Source organism: Chroicocephalus ridibundus, chromosome 8 (assembly GCF_963924245.1).
Source record: "Chroicocephalus ridibundus chromosome 8, bChrRid1.1, whole genome shotgun sequence".
Taxonomy (NCBI): domain Eukaryota; kingdom Metazoa; phylum Chordata; class Aves; order Charadriiformes; family Laridae; genus Chroicocephalus; species Chroicocephalus ridibundus.
This window is the reverse complement of record NC_086291.1, coordinates 11,484,581-11,503,408: the sequence shown is the minus strand read 5'-3', so window position 1 is coordinate 11,503,408 and position 18,828 is coordinate 11,484,581. Positions and strand designations below refer to the sequence as shown.

Genomic DNA, 18,828 nt, shown 5'->3' with positions numbered 1-18,828 from the left:
CTCTTTTTGTGTCCTGTAAGTCTTGCTGGACCTGTCTCACTTCCATGCTGTGGGTAAGGCAATAACTCAAAAAGTACTGAAGTTTTCACTAAGTAAATCACTTCAGAATTACTCTAGTATAATTGTGTACGTGAACAGCTGGAAGAAAATGGAAGTCAGAAGGCATTTTAAATAAATAAAACTGATGTTCCAGTAACGAATTTACTCAGCTACAGAAGCAGACCTTCATCTTCCAAAATACATTAAATTTCTATATATACCATCCTCTTGCCAAGGCCCCATCTGGAATAGGAGAGCTCTCTTCACTCTTCATGACCAGGAAAGGTCATCAATCCAAACCTACGTGCATGGAAGGCTGGCTTGTTTCTCTGTTCAGGCTAGACCACAAAGTAACAGAGACCTGTAAACACCCCTGTAGTGGTAAATCTGCACTTTCAATAAGAGCATTATTAAAATACTATCAACTGTCAGTCTACATAGTCTATGTTCTGCCATTTCCAACCCTACATATAGACGAGAAAAGAATTAAGACTTTGCAGCTTCGTTTTCATATTTTGAAAAGCCACCCATTATCAGTCCTGCAAAAGATGAGCAGAAAACTAGGAACTTAACGGGACAAAAGAATATAACTGACAGTGGTATTAAAAGTACATCAAAAAACAAAGACTGGACATTAAAATGATATCCATAGAAACTGCCACAAAGTACATAGACTAGAGCAGGATCCTGAAACCAACAGTGTTCTAGTGAAATGCTGGGATTGTCCACAGCAAAGCAATTAAAGGATCTGATCAATAGCTGTAACAAAGTCCTGAAATTGTTTTCATGTCCCTGTATAAAAATAAACATTTAAGAAATAAATGAGTAACTTCTAGATGCACTTTTTGCTTTTTGACAACACCATTTTAAGTGCTGGACATTAATAACTTAGTGTAAAACATGAACAAATGTTATATTACCCAATAAAAAACAAACACAAAAACAGACAGACACAGAAAAAATCCCTATCCGTTTCTACTTCATATGCTGCAAATGATTTTTCAGTTACTTACATTTAGACTAATGCATTCCCAAATCGAGGACCTTTTTAAAGTCATAATCTAGCACACATTGAAAAAACCCTCAACACTTGCAATTCAGAAACTGGACTGCAATTCTACTAAGTTTCTATTTCTGTAGTTTCCATTTTAAATAGTTTCAACTTGTGTTTGATCTCTTGTCCTGCTGGCTTTTTGAAGGTGGGGAAAAAGAGTATGCAATATGCACACAGTATAGAAAGATGAGCTTCTCCACAAAACCATGAGAGACTTAGGACAGACGTCCCGTTTCCAGTACTGTTAAAAATTTCTTTAATGTAAATTACTACACCTCTTTAAGCCTCAGTTCTCAGCCACAGAGTTGTGAAGACAAATTGGTCAATGGTGTTAGCTATTCAGACACCAGCATTGAACATTTAAACAAACAAAACACCCCATCACACAAGTCAATTAAAGAACTACTGGTAAAGAACAGGCCAGACTGACACCCAGGCCTAGGAACCCAAAAAGCGGAACTTAGGGGACCAAGTTCTCAGTTGTTCATCACTTCCCAAGCAGGTGCATTTAGGAATCCAGTTTAGCATTATATCTTTACTGTGTGAAGGATCCAAGGAAAGGATACATTCAGACTTGTAATGAATATAAAAAAAACTAATGAAATTGCTACCTTGTCAATCAGGTGAAGGCTGAGATAGCCAAAAATAACAGGAAGAGTTCCAGTTGAGCAAAGAGCATTCATCCACTATATCAACTCTTGAAATAAAGATGTCAAAAAAAAAACACCTGTGTGTGTGTGTAAAGTGGGCGAACAGCAAACAAAAACTTGAACAGGCTTCCTTTGCTCTCACGAACTTCTGAAGAACCAGGAAAGAGTAAGACTGGTGAAGTCAGCTGCTTGTTACTGTGTGAACCAAGACAGTTTTACCTGCCCCCAAAACTGCCAGCATCAAAAAGTGGTAAAACAACATTGCAAATTACCTTCCCTCAGCCCTTACAGGCTTTGCACATATGTATTCTCATGCTACTAATGAACACAATTCTGTAAATCTAATCTCAACAGTTAATCTTTACAGTATCAAGCTTCATTAACCAAGGTGCAGCACAGCAAAAAGGCCTGGTATTGCAGGCATAGCAAGCGGCAGCACTGCACTGGTGGAACTCCCTCAGTCAAATGTCAGACAAGGCAGAAAGTCATGAGATTTTATGCTTTAGAGTCATTTAACATTTACACGCATCTCAGGATTCGCTATCAGCAGTTCAGCTAGCCTTAGACTTATTTCTTACTGTGCATTTAAAATCTTGGCTTTATTCCACATCACTTGCATTGCACACAAGCAAGTTGTCTATACTGTGACACGTTACCTCATTTTTATTGAGTACACTTGCTCTTCTGTCTGTGGGCAATTAACTCAATTTGCAACAAATAAAAGTTTCAGCAACCAGTTTACACTCCTCATCAGACTTTTGGCATGGGTTGCAAAAAGCCTGCCAGCAAACTATGGCCACAAGCAGCAGTTGTTTTCACCAGGGTATTCTTTAGTGAGATCCCTCTCCTAATACACTGTAGACATACCCAACATACTGCAGCTTTTCAGCTACCTCTGCTCTGTAGTTCTCTCACACAGGAGAGGGTATACCCTGTAAGACGTGTACCAGTGGTATGCGTTTACTAGAGGAATGACTCCAAAATACACAGTGCAGCAATCTGCTCAAGAACTTAGTATAGGCTATTTCAAATAAGAGACCACTTTGTCCCTCTCTGGCCAGACAAGCAAGACGTGGAATAAAAAGGGCAGAAGCAACTGCAGCCCTTCATACACAGCAGTTGACTGAAGAAAAGCTGTGTGTTTTTCAATACTACCTCACATCTTCTCTAAGCCTTTTTTCTGAAAGATAAACAGAAGATCAACACTGACGCCTCTGAAGACACAGTCTATTTTCTAATGCACACATGCTTTGTTGTTGTCCCCCAGGCCTCCCCCTAAGCAAACTTGCCCGGATTACCAAAAAGAGGGGCTCCTGGACAGCTGGACTGATCACTCTGATCAGGCAATAAAACTGTAAGGCCGGGGCCACAATTTGAAGAGGGAAGATACTTCCTTACTGCATGCACATATTTAAAAAATACTGCCAAACTGAGTTACATGATTCTCCACATGCCAGAAACATTCATTTAAATTAAACTTACTTTGTTAATTTTCCTTTTCCTCTTTATATCTTCTCTTTGCCCTCTAAATTATTCTAGTCTGTGCATTAATCCCTTGCCGAATCTTTCTCATTGTACCACTTGGATGCTCACATTTGCCTGGAAAGCTTCATTTTGTCTCAGCTGGAGTCCTTCTCTTGAGAGGACGCAGCCTGTTATATTGCAATGTATTACCTTCAAAAAAGAGCCTGAAGACAAAAAGACACCTCAGGACTTAAACAGTCCATTGATATTCTGTTGCAACCTTTATTTAAACAGCCAATTTGGCTAAGATGGCCTAAACAGACAGGGAACAAATCAGAAAGATTAAGTGTATGACAATGACAAAACCAAAATTCCATCCCAGATTGCGGTAAGAGCTCTGAGCAGCATTTCTGCCTCACATGGGAGTGTTTTAATTGTGCAGCTGGAAATTAAAGTTCTATAAACTGGTGTTTTTATTAGAACAGCAGCCCTTCATCACATTTGGGCACTGTTTACTGAAGAGCTTACCATATGACCAAGCCGGCAAAAGCACAGGAAAAGCAGAAAAAAGAAGCACAGAGCAAGTCACTTGCCTAATGGCACACGCAAGCCTGTGGCAGGGCCAAGAACTGAACAGAAGCTTCCTTACGTATCAGCGTATTGCCTAAACTAAGACAACAGAGAATGTTTGTTCAGAACTACTTCCCCAAGCACTAACTGGACAACAGCTATCACACATCATATCAAAAATTGTATGAAGAAATACAACCTTCTAACCAACCTGTCAGAAAGCTAACACTGACTAAGAAGCAGCTAGTGCCCAGACTGGATTTGCTCCAGCCTTCCTAGCTGTCAGTTCTGGTCATTTGAGTTCTGCCATGAGGTAACCTTTACAAAATTCAGCTATTCTGAGAATCAGGAAATTCACTTACCCACAATATCATTACATGGACAGCTCTTAAAGCACAATGAAAAAAAATAAAATATTATAAACAAATGTCTCACAGTCAAGTTCAATAAAAGACAGTAATACCTTAATTTTCTGGTGAATATGCCTGAGTGAATCTGCTGTACCCATGTCCATGTTGTCACTGATGCACACAAAATCCAGCTTCATTTTTGTGTCCAAGTTTAACATCTTTTGGATTTCCTTCCTTGTAATCACAATGACCTCTAGGACAGAGAAAAGTGGGATGAAATCAAGAAAAAAAACCTCCAAAATATATTAATCACAAATACAATACACTCACTTTTTATTTACAAAGCCTGATGGAACTTTCAAAAGGCTTGAGTAACATGACTTGGTTCTACAATAAACCAAGCTCTTTTGGCAACAGTAACTTTGGCAAAAGAGAAACTCCTACTGAATATAAAAATAACCTCCTCTTCTTTGTGTGGATGGAGGGTTGTTATTGAAAGAGACACATGGCATGTAGGTGGCATGAGTCAGCAAGGCAGAACAGAAGTATATTCTACCTTAAGGAGCAACCTCAAACCATATGTCCTCAAACAGACCAATGAGACCCTGCATTAATGTCAATGACACTTTAAAGCTTTGTCTTTTGCCCACCCTGATCCTGTATAATCCTCTGTGGACAGCACCACCAACCACAGTATTACAATGCAACTGTTAAACAATTTCTCAGCATCAGCTTGGCAAGGGAGTGGAGTAATATATGAGCAACAAACTCATTCCATCTACAAAAGATAAAAGGTAAATGCAAAAGGTAAATATTTGAAGGATATCAACAGTGGCATGAAAGCATATTTTCCAAAGTGAAGACTTTGGAAGAACAGAAGCTCTGCAAAGACAAGACTGAGAAAACAAAACAGCAAGAAACCTTTTGCCCTGGACACAAGAACTGGAAGGAAAAGCAAGAGTCAAACCCTCAAATTAAAATATCTCACCCCGTAAAAAAGAAACCAACACTGTAACATTGTACTCCACACGCAATTTTAACAGATAAGTACGGGAAATATTACAGCCCTCAGCCTAGGAAGCTCCTGTGGTAAGATGAAAACATGCTAAGAATAAATCTGTGTCAATCAAAACTGAACTCATCCTGAATCTATTAACAGAAAAGAGGAAGGAACTCTAAATGAGAATCGTGTGGCAGTTTGGTACCAGAGATACAGGAGGGCTTCCCTCCCACTCCCATACTAGATGGCAACTTGGATTCAAAACAGGCTGAAGAAACAATAGAAAGGAACTGAAAGCACACCTTGAATTGGGGAAAGAAGTTACTGATGGAGAAGCATAAGCCTAGGGAGCTGAACAAAGGCCTCCTAATAGTTATTAGCAGAGATGAAGCACTGGCAACTGGGACAGAAGGGATGCAGTGAATCAGACTGTGGGACACCTACTTACTAACATAAGCAAGTATGAGGAAATAAAAACTCCTATAATACTTAGAACTATGATCCAGGGAGAGAATTCATGCCACTGGAGTATTAACGCAGAAATATACAGCTTAGTCAGGGGACAGAAGCAAGACAGGAGCAGGAAGGTGGCAGCTTGCTTACTGAAGCTGCATATACAACCCCACATGTCCAAATTTTCATAAGGGATAGATGAGCTGAAGAGCTATGTGTGAGAACGGAGAAAGATTTGACCGTAACACCACCTACTAGTGGTCAAAAGCATCAGGTGGAAAAGGTTGTTTCTAAATAGTTACAAAGCGCCACACAAAGCACAAGACTGGATACAGAGAAGCTTTTAGCTACCCATGTATCCACATCACAGGATAAAAGTACGATCCTAGTAAAAAAAGAGACAGGAGAACAGCCAAAGAATGCAGACATTCAGACAGCAGACTTCAACAAACAGGCAAAAAACAATTCCAAGGGAAAAAAAGTTCTTAAAAGATTTCTTAATGAAGCAAAAGAAAGGCAAAGTCTCAAGTTTGAGCTTTGTTTTGCTCTTTCACACTGAAACAGTAAGAAGCTGACATGGCTAACCACAAGCTGACCTTTACATCTTCACAGAGAAAAGAAGCAGTCAGGAAAAAAGCCATGTTCTCGGGACAGAGTATAAAATAATTGCAGTCACGCAGGAGAAGCAAGAACAGAGAAGCAGAAACGTAAAGGACAAATACAAACACAAAAAAACAAAGCCACGAAAAGCATCAGGAAGAAGTTTTATAAGCAGCAGGGAGAACACCACAGAAAGATTTGGTTCACCATTCAAAAGGTAAACAAAAACCTAAATCCAGAAAATACTGAAGAACCTCACTATATACTAAACACTGTTTTAGTCCACCCATGAAACACGGCCCACAGGCGTTACAAGTCTGCCACTTCCCCCTGCCCTGTTTCGTCCAAAACCTAGCACTTGGCTCCATGCTGCAACAAGAACTAAATGTCTCAGACAGAGCAAGTAACCCTGAACTTCAGGCCAGACTGAAACAACAAATCAATAGATATCCCAAGAGAGCTGACACACTTCTCACACCACTCTCATTAACGATTCAGAGAAAGAAATGTGAGACTCCCAGTTAACAACACTGGAAAAGACACCAAAATTAGGAAAAGCATATAGATGGGAAAAGCCTTGGTGAGGGGAGAAGAGGGGGAACGGGGAGAAGGCACAGGAGGTGCAATCTAGAGTTAAGGGAATGATGTGACACGGGCCAACAGCACATCCCCAGTGCAGAGAAGAAACCTCCTGCTAAGGCAACCACCCTGATCAACAGGGCACCTACAAAAAGACACTAGAACAAGGTGGGTGATAAATAGGAGTGGTGGAAGTGGCCATGACATGCCTGAAGAGACCAGGGTAAGCACGTTGTCTCCACCGCACCCAAGCCACCGTCGCGGCTCACCTTCAAAGCCAGCGCGCTCCAGGAGGTTCAGCGGGTACCAGAGCAGGGGCCGGTTGCCCACCGGGAGCAACGGCTTCGGGATGCTGGATGTCAGGTCCGTCATACGGGAACCGCCTCCCGCCGCCATCACCACGGCCTGGAACTCCATTGCTACAGAGAGAGCACAGGGGCAGGATGTCACTCAACCACGGCAGAGCCGGGCAGGCCCGGGCCGGGCCAGGCAGAGGCAGGCCGGGCCGGGCTAAGACCGGTTCGGTTTAGCCTCGCCCAACTTTAGCCGCCAGCGCATCTCAGAGGCGTGCGTCGGCTCCCCGCCTCCCCTGAGCCCCTCACAGCCCGTGCGGAGGCGCCGGGCCTCCCCCCGCCTCGCCGTTACCTCCGCTCCACCGGCCGCCGGCTCCCACCGCCTCACTGACAGGACAGCAATGGCGGCGCCGGCGCGCACTGCGCATGCGCGCGGAGAGCCGAGCGGCTCGATCGCGAGCGACGGCGGTAGAGCACCGATAGGCTCGATTCCCCTCTCTTCGCCTTGCTGCGATCGGCTCCTCCCGGCCAGGGCAGTGAGAAGAACGCCGAAGGAAGGATCTTGGGCTGCGGAGCACCGAGTCATGGATCGCCGCGGGAGGGGCTCGGCGGCACAGCGCCCCCAGGCGGCCGGAGGTGGGTCTGCAGGCGGGGGGAGCGGGGGAACTACGGGCAGGGGTGAGCTGCAGGCAGGGGCGGCTGCAGGCAGCGGGGCTGGGGAGCTGCAGGCAGAGGGATCTGGGGAGCTGCAGGCAGGGGGTCTGCAGGCATGGGGATCTGGGGAGCTGCAGGCAGGGGGGGCTGCAGGCATGGGGATCTGGGGAGCTGCAGGCAGGGAGGTTCTGTGGACAGGGGGGCTGGGGAGCTGCAGCCTGGGGGGGTGCTGCAGGCAGAGGGGGCCTGGGGAGCTGCAGACAGGGCGCAGAGGGGGCAGTCTGCAGGGTGCATTGCAGGGGGGGCAGTTTTCAGGGTGCATTGCCGGGGGACAGTGTGCAGTCGCGCTCCTCACGCAACACCATGTCCGGGGAGGGGACAGGAGCCATAGGCCCCGTATGCATGCCACGCTCGCCACCCCCCAGCGCCCCGTGCCAGCGCGGCACCCAGCAGACAGCACCATGGTGGCCCCCCCAGGTTGCAGCATTGGCCATGCACCCTCCAGTCCCATCCCTCGAGAAGCACAGACAGAGACAGGACCCGGGGCAGGACGGCAGGATCTGGCCATGCAGTTTTATTGAATCCGGTGTCCCGAGGGAGGGGGGCAGCTCCCACAGCATGGGGCACCTGGGGAGGGGGGGCTTCATTCATCCCAGGGTTCCTTGTCGGTGTCGATGGACATGCAGTTGTACACTGCGTAGCGCAGCAGCTCCTCGCAGGCCTTGGCCCTGGGAGGGGGACACGCTGGGTCAAGGTCACGACGGGCATCGAGAGCCCTGTGCTTCCCTCTCCACCCCCGCCTGAATGTCCCTTGGGGCAGGACCTGGGGACCCTGGGAGGACACCCCCATGCCAGCCCCAGGGAGGGGGGAACGTCCCCATCCCCTGTCCCCAGCTTGACTCACGAGGAATAGTTGGGCAAGAAGAAGGTGCCGGAGCACGTGGAGGCCTGTGGCATCAGGTCCAACACGTCCAAGCTTGGGAGAAAGGAGAGTCAGACCCAGGGACCCTGGCATGGTGCAGGGACCCCAGCCCGGGCAGGGTGGACTCACTTTTCCCTTTCCGGGTAGACGGTGATCTGAACCGGGAGGCGGCTCCGGCCAGTGACAAACTTGAGGAAGCGGCTGAGATCCTCTGTGGGGAAGGACAGGGCTCAGGGACAGGGACGGGACCATCCCAGTCGCTGCTGTTATGGCAGGGTCTGCCCTTGCAGAAGCATCCCAGGAGCACGGGGCAAAGTTAAGGGATGCTCTCAGCATCCCAGGAAGGGCCAGGCGGTACAAACCCAGCCAACTCCCAGGGAAGCGCCTAGTGAGCATCCCTGGGGCACAGGGCAGTGGGTACCCCATCCCCCAGCCCACCCCCCTGCACATGAAGAGTGGGGGAAGGCTTGGGGTTGCTCACCGCTGGTGAAGTTGTTGAGCGCCTCCAAGAAGTTCTGGACACGGCTGTCATTGGAAGAAAAGTCCTCGAATGTGACTGTGACAAAGAATAGGCAACAGCTTTGTTAGAAACACCCAGCAAAGCAAATTAACATGGGACATGTCCATCCTGCCCTTCTGTGAGAGCCCAGAGTGGAGGCAGGAGAGGAGGAGACTGTTCCCGGTGAGCCCCTGCAAGCCCCCAGCATCCTGAGAGGGGCCGGCACCCTGCACAAAGGTGGGTGGAGAAACAAGGGTCCCAGTTTGCAGGGTGGCCATTTGCCTTCACCCGAGGGACCAGAGTGGAGACTGGTGGGGTTTGCAGCTAAACTTGAAGCATCCTTATCCAGGGCCCCTCCGGCTCGTCCTCCCCCAGGCTCCCAGGCACACCACAACCACAGACTCAGCATGGGGCAGGATGCATGCTCAGGACGAGCATTTTTGAGGGGGGGCCCCTGTCCATGCCGGGGGATGGGAGCAGCTTTGGGCTGGCCCTGGCACTTACTGAACTTCCGCAGTTCGGCCACCGTGATCTCGGGGTCCCCACAGACCACCTTCTCCAGCTGCTGCCAGGTGAGCAGGTCCAGCACAGGCTGGGGCACCACACGGAGCAGCCCAGCACGCATGGCCGCGATCTGGAGGGGACACAGGAAGGGTCTCATGTCACCATGATGGGTCTGAGCCCAGGGCAGTCAGTCAGGGCACTGGGGAGAGGGACTGCAGGACCCCAAAGGGGGTCCCCAGGGCTCATGGACATCCTGGGCGCAGGATGCACAGAGGAACTGCCCAGCTAGAGTGGGTTTGGGGACACATTTTCGCAGACACCAACCCCACAGGTACCGAGAAGGCTTGCCACAGAAGCAGGGTCTCCTTGCAGCCATGCTGGCCCTGGGGGATGGTGTTACCTGCTCCTTGCTCTCCTCCATCCGAGCCCTCTGCACCAGCCGGATGAACTCTTTGCGGTCCTCGTAGCGCACCACGGTGCCGCTGCCCTTGGGGATCAGCTCCACCATGCGCTGGTCACTGAGCACCGTCGTGTAGGTCAGCTCTCTGCCAAACATGAACTCGAAGGCTTCCCTATCCACCCCCTCCAGCAGCTCCAGCAGCTTCACCTGCAACCCCAACGGGTGAGAGCCATCACGGCGGAGCTGGAGCAGCCACGGGAGTGCACAGCACAACCCTGCTGACCTCCAGCCCTTCTTACCAGCTCCGAGTCCACGGTGGCGAAGTCCTTGCTCCAGCTGACCTCCTCCCCTGCCAGCTGCTTCCACACCAGCGCCGGCAGGGACAGGATCTGCCAAAGGGAGTGGAGACACACATCCATCCCACGTCCCTCTTTCACCCTAGGGCAGCGCCTCACCCCAAGACATTGTGGCCCCCACCAAGCCCCCCTGATGGCCAGGGAGGCTCTGCTGTGCTCACCAGAAACTCCTTGCTCCTCAGGGCTGCTCCCATCAGCTGCCCGATCCACTCGTACTTGGGGAAGTCCTTGCAGGAGGGGTTGGGGACGTACATGTCCCTGGCATCACTGCTGCTGTTACCCTGCGGGAGAGAGACTTAGGAGCCACGGACACTGATGTGACCAGCCCAGTGTGTCCCTCCCTGCAGCCTCCCTCTCCATCACCCTTCCACCAGCCTCTCCTGCCCTTTACACCCCTCCAGGAGATCTCCGCCACCCAGATACAAGCGCAGCCTCCCTGGCCAATAGCCCTGCAAGCATTAAGATGTGACTAACGCCCCAAAAGGCCCCAGACTCTGCTAGATGCCCCGTCAGGGCCAGGACAGGTGGACAGCAGGGTGCCAAACCTGGTTGGAGGTGCGCACGAAGAAGGGCAGAGGCACAGGGACATCGCCTGAACTGGGACACAGCTCCTCCGACACGTCCAACAGGCTGTCCCGAAAACCACCGCCTGCAATGGGGGCAGAGGCTGATTAACACCTGACATGCCTGGGGCCAGATGCTGAGCCACAGGATCTGGCCAAGCCACCCCCTCTCCCTGGGGCAGTGGTGGGGGCTTAGGGGAGATGCAGGGACCATCCCATTGTGTGTAGAGCGGGGCTGTCTCCCACAGAGCATCCGGGACAGCGTGGGCACCCCGCTGCAGCGGGTGATGCACCGAGCTGCCCCCCAGCACGAGAAAGCCCAGGGGAGAGCCCCAAGGAGGGAGGGGAGAGCTCTCACCGTTGTCGACGATGCCCTCGGTGATGAACTCACACTCCCACCACTGGCTGTAGCTCAGGGGCCACCTGCATGGAAGCAACAGCCCTATGCGCATCCCTCCTCCGAGAGAGCCAGCAGCACCTGGCATCCCACCACACCCCTCTCCGGGGATGTGACACCCCGCAAATGTGACATGAAGACCTACCTGTAGTCCAGGGGCTGATTGCTCTTGGAAGATCTGAGGCTTTCGTACAGCTGGAGAGAAGCAGAGCGGAAAGGGGATGAGATGCAGCGGGGACAAGCCATGCTGAACTGGCAGGTACCCGGCGCGGGGCATGGCGTGGCCATACCTGGGTGAAGACGGCGTTCCTGCAGCTGGGGTCCAGCGCGGGGTTAGCACGGTGCTCCCAGGCCAGGTGCCGGTTGATGTACAGCTTTGGCAGGGTGTGAGGGGGGGTGGTCTCCGAGGACCGGAGACAGTGGGTGATGAGGGCTGCGCTCTGCTTGGACAGCAGCAGGAACGGCTTCATGCTCTAGCAAGGGACGAGCAGGGATGGTTAGAGGCTTGATCCTGCCACCGCGTGCCCAGTTTTTCCTTCCCCAAGCACAGCTCCCGGTGTCACAGGGGATGCTCAGCTCCTCCATCCCTCTGGCAATGCCCAGCACGGCAGCTCTCAGCATGAGCCCAGGGCTGGTCTGTCCCCATCAGATTGAGGGGGACATGCCACAGCTCCCAGAGAAACCAGCCAAGCCCATGATGAGATGTTGCTACCGGCACCATCCCAGGGGAGCCAGCAAACACTCACCCTGAGTGCATCGAAGGTGCCGATGCTGTCCTCAGGGAGGGGGATCAGGTAATGCAGGACACTGTCCAGGAGCTGGACGAACCTGGAGACGAGAGAGAAGCAGTGTAAGGATGCGAGGGGGTTGGTGGACACGTAGAGCCCGATACACCTGCGGTGGTGTTTCACCACAGACAGCCCCAGGCACGTGCTGAGCCTGGGCACTGTGCTCCCTGCACATGGGTCTCCTCCAGCCCATGGAGGCACCCATGGATTTTGTTCCCTCCAAGAAAAAGCTGCAAACAAGGGCAGCGCAGCCTACGCCGCAGCACTGTAGCTGAATTGGGTGTCTCTGTGGGGCCAGTGTTGATGCCCGCCTGGGGCTGCCCTGCAGGCAGCGGGGCGGGGGACTCCACATTGCAGGTCGCCCTCACCCCATGCCGGCGCTGTGCTCCCCAGGCACTGGAAGCAGCCGTGTTCGGATGGGGAGCAGCAAGCCGAAGCCCCTGACACACATGGGGAAGGAGCTGGCAGACTTTAAGCAAGACATACGCAATCCCCTGCTAGAGGCCAGCGCATGGTCCTTCTCAGGGCCTGGGCTCACCGTGGGGACAATGCCATCCCCACGCCATACCTCTGGATGAGCACGGCCCGCCGGTACAGCACATCGGCATCCACCCCTTCCAGGAGAGGGTAGCGCACCAGCCGGGCTGGCTGGAACATGTCAGCGTTGAGGATGAGGTCCCACTCCCAGAAGGACCTGATCTTAATCCCTCGCAGGCGGACGTTGTACCCTTGGTCTGCCAAGAAAGGACAGCGATGCTGCATGCGTGGCTGCAGCTGTGCGGCCGGCATGGCTAGGATGTCGCAATGGGGGGCAAGGAGCCCCCAGTGCCTGCGGCATCCCAAATGAAGCTCATTCCCCAGCTTTTCCTCCAACAGACCCCAGAAAGCAGCTGGTGCGGCAGGAAGAGCCGCAGATGCCGGGACTGGCTATAGGTTTAGGGCTGGCAGCCCCAGTCCAGCAGCGCAGGCTCACCCCGGCACTCCAGGATGCGGATCTCCAGCACCGGCAGGTGGGTCTTCATGTCACGGAGGATGCAGACATCCTGGAAGCTGTTCCTGCACACAGCACGGAGGGAGATGGCAGAGCCATCAACAAGGTGGCTAGTGAGGTGTGGGCCACTCCGGCTCCCCAGCTGAGGATGCACCACTACCCATGGTGACAGCCCCCCCGCCTCACTGGGGCTGTGGCAGGAGGGGACCGAGCAGAGAGGAGAGGCTGTCAGAGGCACAGAGATGTCCCGAAGAAGGTGGAAGCCACGTCCAGAGAAGAGCCCGGAAAGGGCATAAATTCAAAGCAGAACAGAAAGGTGAGATGGCCAAGAGCACGTCAGTGTTCCCAGGGAGTCCAGGCACATCTTGCATCAGTACAACCACCCTTTGAGCCGAACCGGTCATGCGAGGGTGATGTGTTTTGAAGGAAACAGGGATTTGTGGAGATGAGCAATTTGGTAAGTGATTTGCTTGTGTTTCCAAAGCCTTTGGTAAGGTCCCATCAAAGACTTAAGGGTGTGTGGGGAAAAACCACTGCGACTGCCCAGATCTAGCGAGGAGCTGGCTCCTGCCACTCGGAGAGACCTCAGTGGTCTTGCAAGGCTTCTTCAAAGTCAAATCTCACTGCTCAGCCAAAAAAAAGGCAAAGAGGCAAGTTTTGGGGAAGGCGGAGATCTTCGCACTCCTGTGTAAACGCCTGCCTGCCTTGAGAAGGTGCTGCAGAGCCAGAGCGAAGAGGGAGAGGTGAAGCACCCCAGGACTTCTCAGCTACAGCACAGCAGAGATGCTCAGAAAGGAGACGGCAGACACACGTGCTCCTAGAGGCGAGGAGGAGGAGGAGGAGGAGGAAGACCCCACAAAGTCACCAGGCAGGAGGAAGCACACAGCAGGCCAGCTGCCGCAGGACAGATGAGGAGCAGGAGTAGAGATGAAGATGCTCGGCTGGCACGTGGAGGCAGGGGGGCCACCATGCTTGTAGGGACAGACATAACCTCTAACCAGAAACCTGCAGAGAGCCACCGTCACCGCCAGGTCACTCAGGACTGACCTCAGCCCTTTCCTTAGCATCTGCTTAGGATGCAGAGACACCTTGTGTGTTTAGCCCAAGCTGGACCCAGGCTGCTCTTTGCTCATTACTCACTCATTAATAAGGACGGTTCTCAGGTGCTGCAGCCTGTTCGGTGCCCCACCGTACACAGCCACTCGCCTGGGTATGTAAGAGCTGGCCTGCCCATCCAGCATCAGCCACAGCCTCCTGGGGACAAGAAGAGCAATGGGCAGCGATGTCCTCCCCTCGCGAGCTGCCTGGGCATGGAGATGCCCCTAGAGATGTCCCAGGACTGGGGGCAAGGCTATGTCCTCCTGGGGTGCATCTGGAAGTAGCTAACCCCCACCTTAACCCCGAGCCCCTGACTACAGCCTGGGGAAAGCTGCTTTCACAAGGAAGATGGTGCTTTGCCCTGCACCCTGCACATCCCTGGCACAGCTACCGGCAGGAGGGGACACCCCCAGGACTCACTCGACAATGGTGCCTTTCTTCATGTTGAGCCGCACCCAGTGCTGCCCCGGGGGCCCGTTGCTCTCCCAGGAGGTGTATGTCTGGTTGTCGATCAGATGGGCCGCGCCACAGTCCTCCTGCAAGAGCGCAGTGAGCAGAGGGAGGGAGCTGAGCATCCTTGGGCACACCATGGCCACCCCCAGGACAGGTTCTGTGGGGCCACAAGAGGTCAGGACCAGGCCAGCCCCTCAATTCGCTGGGCTGCGGGTGGGTGGTGGGTCCCACACAGAGCAAGCTGGGCATGGTGACGGACCCCTCACAGTGCCCCAGAGACACAATGGAGTTTTGCTCCAGATGCCCAACTCCTCGCAGTTTTGCTAGACCCCACAACCACCCCTGCCTCTCATGGAGGGGACAGCCACCGCCAGCTGGTCCTCCCTTTAAGCCACGGAGGAACCCCACTACGTACCACCTGCGAGGAGACCTCGATGCTGCTGAGGTGCTCCTTGGTGCAGTCCTCGCGCTGCAGCTCCCTCTTCTTGTGATCGTACAGGAAGCGCCCCAGCTCCATGTCGTGGTCGTAGCTCCATCCAGGGGGCACAGACCTGCAGGGAAGCTCTGTGTTAACGGGATGGGGAGACCAGGCTGCACCCCAAACCTGCCCACCAGTACTGTGCAGGTGCCCCAGCTTGGATTGGAGGAGATGCCAAGCAGCATCTCATGGGCGCCACATCAGGATGGCGCCAGGCAGCTGTCCTGGCCGCAGGCAGATGGCACAGCTGTACCTCACCACCACCATGCTGGCCATTTATGGCCACCCCAGCCCAGTGGCAACAGCACCACACAGTTGCTCTCATGCTCCACAGAGCAAAGGCCATCTTTGCTTGAGCAGCATCAAATGGTTATCAATATAAAAGGCACCTCATGGCACCCATCCACCCCAATCCTGACCCTGCACCAGTCCTGGCACCACAGGCATGTCAGAGCCCCGACTGGCCACCCCTCAGGGTGCTACAGTACCGCTCTAGGAGATGCACTTGTACCGAAACTTCTGCACAGCGGTCTCATCCTGCTCTGTGAGTATCGGCTTCTCTCCCAGGCGCATGGAGTACGTCAGGTCCACCACTTGTTCCCAGCTGGAGCAGCACCGGTAGAGGCGTCAAACAAGGGAAAAAATGGGTCAGTGCTTAGCATGCCCAGGTGTTACTGCCGGAGCCTGGAGTAGAGGCAGCAGCAGTAGGAGACCAGGGACGGCACCCAGGGGCTGCAGGAACAGCTGTGGGAGGATTGAGAGTGTCCCTGCACCCAGGTGCAGGCTTGGGCAGAGCAGGGGAATCCAGCCCTGCACATGGCCTTCCGTCACGAAAATCAAGTGCAAGCTCTCTCATCTCCCCATTACCTTCGTGCCACCACACAGCCGAAACCCAAATGTCTCAGAAACCCCCTGGCATCATCTTTATCCTGCGTAGGTGCTGTCACAAGCAAACAGGATCAGCCTACGAGGGGGCACCCTCCTGCCCGCAGGTGGCTCGGCAGGGATGTGTCCCACCTGCCTGGAGGGAGTGAGGGGGGCTGTGTTAGTTTCCGGTGGGATTTGGGATGGTTGGGTCACACCTTCTGTGGGTACCAGTGTGGAATAATTACTAAATTGGCCAAGAATACAAAAATACAGCATTGTTCACACATTAAGGAAAGTCATAAAATCAAGAGGCTTCTGAGGTAGAATACAGCCGCAGCTAGCACACGAAGAATGCAACATCTGTGATTCCCTGTACAAGGTTGTTTGCGAAACTACACGAGGGATGGAACGGAACACGCTTGTTCCGTGGCCTTCCCTTGTGACGAATAGCAGATATGGGGACGAGATGGTACTACGGAACTGATAAGCGGCCTACACGCTACCCGAGCCAACATTTCATCAAATGTTGATGAAATGCTGTCCTTTGTGCGAACTTTGCTCACCACAATGTACCAAAACACACCTCCATCCCGGAGGCTATCCGCCCCCGAGGTGTGAACACTCGTCCTTGAATACATTAATCATAATAAAAGTACGTATGACTAAAGTCACTCAAACTCCACTTTGAAGATAAAAAAATAATATAAAATAGCCCAAGAAAGAGGGGATGTCGGGGAAGACACCATCGCGAAGAATTCCACCGCTGATTTCCGGGATCAGTCGACGGGCTGAGCCTCTCTTCCCCCCCATAGAGACGCCTTTGGGTAAGACTTCGATTACACCGAGCGCTTTCTCGGGGACTTAGAAATTTCTCTAGAGAATCTCTACCCTACATTTATAGCCAGGCTGTATCGTTTATAATTTTGTCGCGCGTTTGTATACTTAGCAATATCTTTATTTGCACGTGCTTTGCAGACAGTGTATTTATCACCGGCAATCCTAAAGAACCTGTATATCTGTTGTTTAAATAAACTGCACTGTTTCAGTAGCTAGCCGTTTCGCTTTCTCACTGAACGCGACCAAAACTTGAGAGAGGCCGTGCTAGTTCAGGAGCACGACTAGACTGAAGGTGCAGTCCACTATTAGTGTATCCAAATCGTAATAGTTTAATACATATTAAACGCGATTGGACTGATAGTGCTGAATTGGGCATCACTCAGAATTTAAACCTAGCCGCACCTAGCCTCCCACCTCGGTGAGGAGTGTTAGAACGCAAGGGGGTTTATCTTCTGCCAAAACCGCTTGGCCCCGTTTCACGCAACAACCAGCCACGCGTGTCTCCAGCATCCACAGCCCGGTCCCTACCCGGGCTGCAGCAGGCTGGGGCCGTACCTGACCGCGGGTTTATAATCCACCCCGAGCGTTTGGTGCTGCCACTGGATCTTCTCCACGGACTCAACCCGCACCAACTTATCTCCTCCCTCTCCAAACCTCTGCGCCAGGAGCCAGCCCTCAGCCAGGTCATGGTTGCCCGTGTACTCCTCCAGCTGCTCCTGAAAGCGCATCCCGCCTTGTCACCGCCGTCGGGACCCGGGCTCCCCGGGCCTGTTCCCGCCTGCTCGACGGGGCGCGTCCCGCCGTTACCTTGCTGAGCTTGACCCAGAGCCCGGCGCCGTTGCAGTACTCCTCGCCGGTGGCGCGGAGGCAGCCGCCCTTCCGCACCTCGATGGTGGCCCTCGCCGCCCGCTTGCCGCCCCGCGCCGGCCCCGGGCTGTCCCACACGCTGAGCAGGCTGCGGGCGGCGGCGGCGGCGGCGGCGGGGTCCTTGCAGATCTTGTACTGCACCTCCCGCGGCACGTAGCAGAGGGCGGCGGGCAGCGCCCGGGCCCGGCGGAAGCACTCGCTGCACTGCAGCAGGAACCGCAGCCGGCCCAGCACCTGGTGCGGGGCTTCCCCGCCCGCACGCATCGCGTACCGGCTGCGGGGCACCGCGCCGCCCCCGAAGGTGCCGCTCCCGCTGCGCCCCGGGCTGTCCCCGGTGCTCTGCCCCCGCCGGTGCCCGCGGTGCCGGTGTCACCGCGCCCGCCTCCGGCCGCGCCCGACCCAGCCCTCCGGGGACGCCCTACCTGCCCGGCTGTCGCCTCCGCCCCGAATATCCCGCCCCCCGGGCACAGCCCAGCCCTTCTTCACTCCAGCGGGATGATGGGTCATCCTGCATCCCCTCGCCCTGTGGCTTAGGACTCTGCTCCCTCCTGGCTTCCAATGCTGCTGTCACCGCCTGCATCCGGGGGGGCTCTGCTTGTCAGGCTACAGGGTTCAGGGCACAGGGCTACGTCTCCATCACGGATAGGGAAAAGAGAGGAGCGGTCATCCTGCTATGTGGACAACCAGCTCCTGGCTGGCTGGGGGACATATCCCTGCCCCAGGCAGGCTTGCAGTGGGTAGTGAGGTTCTGAGCACCTGCTGGGGAGGATGATGGGATTCCCTCCCCAGGAGCAGCTTTATCCCAGCAGCAGGAGAAAGGCTGTGACACCCAGCAACACCCAACCACCCCAGAATGCTGGCAGCATGTCACCCCATGTCATGTCTGCCTGTCACATACCACGGCAAGGTGGTGGCAGAGAACAACTAAGCTCCACCCCACACTTTCTCACTTTCTCCAGGCTGGGCACAAAGAGCTGCATTTAGGGATCAAGAGATAACCAGGCTGGCAGAGCTCAAAGGTCCCCGCACCCCTCCAGAGCCTGGCTGCTCTCCTGGCAGGTCAGAGTCCAGCTCCATCCCCGCCTGCAAAGGCACGGTGCAC

General features: G+C 53.5%; 2 protein-coding genes across 4 annotated transcripts in view; both read right to left on the bottom strand.

Moving 5' to 3' along the window:
* EIF2B3 (eukaryotic translation initiation factor 2B subunit gamma) overlaps nt 1–7,520 on the bottom strand; it is a 103,011-nt gene extending 95,491 nt beyond the window's left edge. The window contains exons 1-3 of the mRNA XM_063344728.1: nt 7,405–7,520; nt 7,029–7,178; nt 4,241–4,380 (exon numbers count right to left, since the gene is read on the bottom strand). Of these exons, the coding sequence (XP_063200798.1) occupies nt 4,241–4,380; nt 7,029–7,178; nt 7,405–7,480 (366 nt within the window). The 5' untranslated portion in view covers nt 7,481–7,520. The remainder of the gene's footprint in view (nt 1–4,240; nt 4,381–7,028; nt 7,179–7,404) is intronic.
* Nucleotides 7,521–8,149: 629 nt separating this feature from the next.
* LOC134520006 (E3 ubiquitin-protein ligase HECTD3-like) lies at nt 8,150–18,828 on the bottom strand. 3 transcript variants are annotated; one of them, XM_063344880.1, is made up of 21 exons: nt 17,667–18,828; nt 17,415–17,575; nt 15,667–15,759; nt 15,093–15,228; nt 14,645–14,760; nt 14,267–14,380; nt 13,109–13,191; nt 12,704–12,869; nt 12,094–12,175; nt 11,638–11,820; nt 11,493–11,542; nt 11,309–11,373; nt 10,933–11,036; nt 10,549–10,668; nt 10,331–10,420; nt 10,032–10,238; nt 9,632–9,761; nt 9,110–9,184; nt 8,758–8,839; nt 8,611–8,682; nt 8,150–8,434 (listed from the first exon to the last, which is right to left on the bottom strand). In XM_063344880.1, exons 1-21 carry the CDS (start codon nt 17,988–17,990, stop codon nt 8,350–8,352), a joined length of 2,538 nt encoding a protein of 845 aa, XP_063200950.1. In that variant the 5' UTR covers nt 17,991–18,828; the 3' UTR covers nt 8,150–8,349. The 3 variants fall into 3 exon arrangements, with proteins under 3 accessions (XP_063200950.1, XP_063200951.1, XP_063200952.1); XM_063344881.1 differs by lacking the exon at nt 8,611–8,682; XM_063344882.1 differs by lacking the exon at nt 17,415–17,575 and having other exon boundaries at nt 18,149–18,168.

Coding starts and splice junctions, on each gene's coding strand:
- LOC134520006 (XM_063344880.1), bottom strand. CDS start 17,990: ATGCGTGCGGGCGGGGAAGCCCCGCACCAGGTGCTGGGCCGGCTGCGG. Junction 11,037..11,308: donor CGAGGGCATCGTCGACAACG/GTGAGAGCTCTC, acceptor CCCCCATTGCAG/GCGGTGGTTTTCGGGACAGC. Junction 9,185..9,631: donor GGCCGAACTGCGGAAGTTCA/GTAAGTGCCAGG, acceptor TCTTTGTCACAG/TCACATTCGAGGACTTTTCT.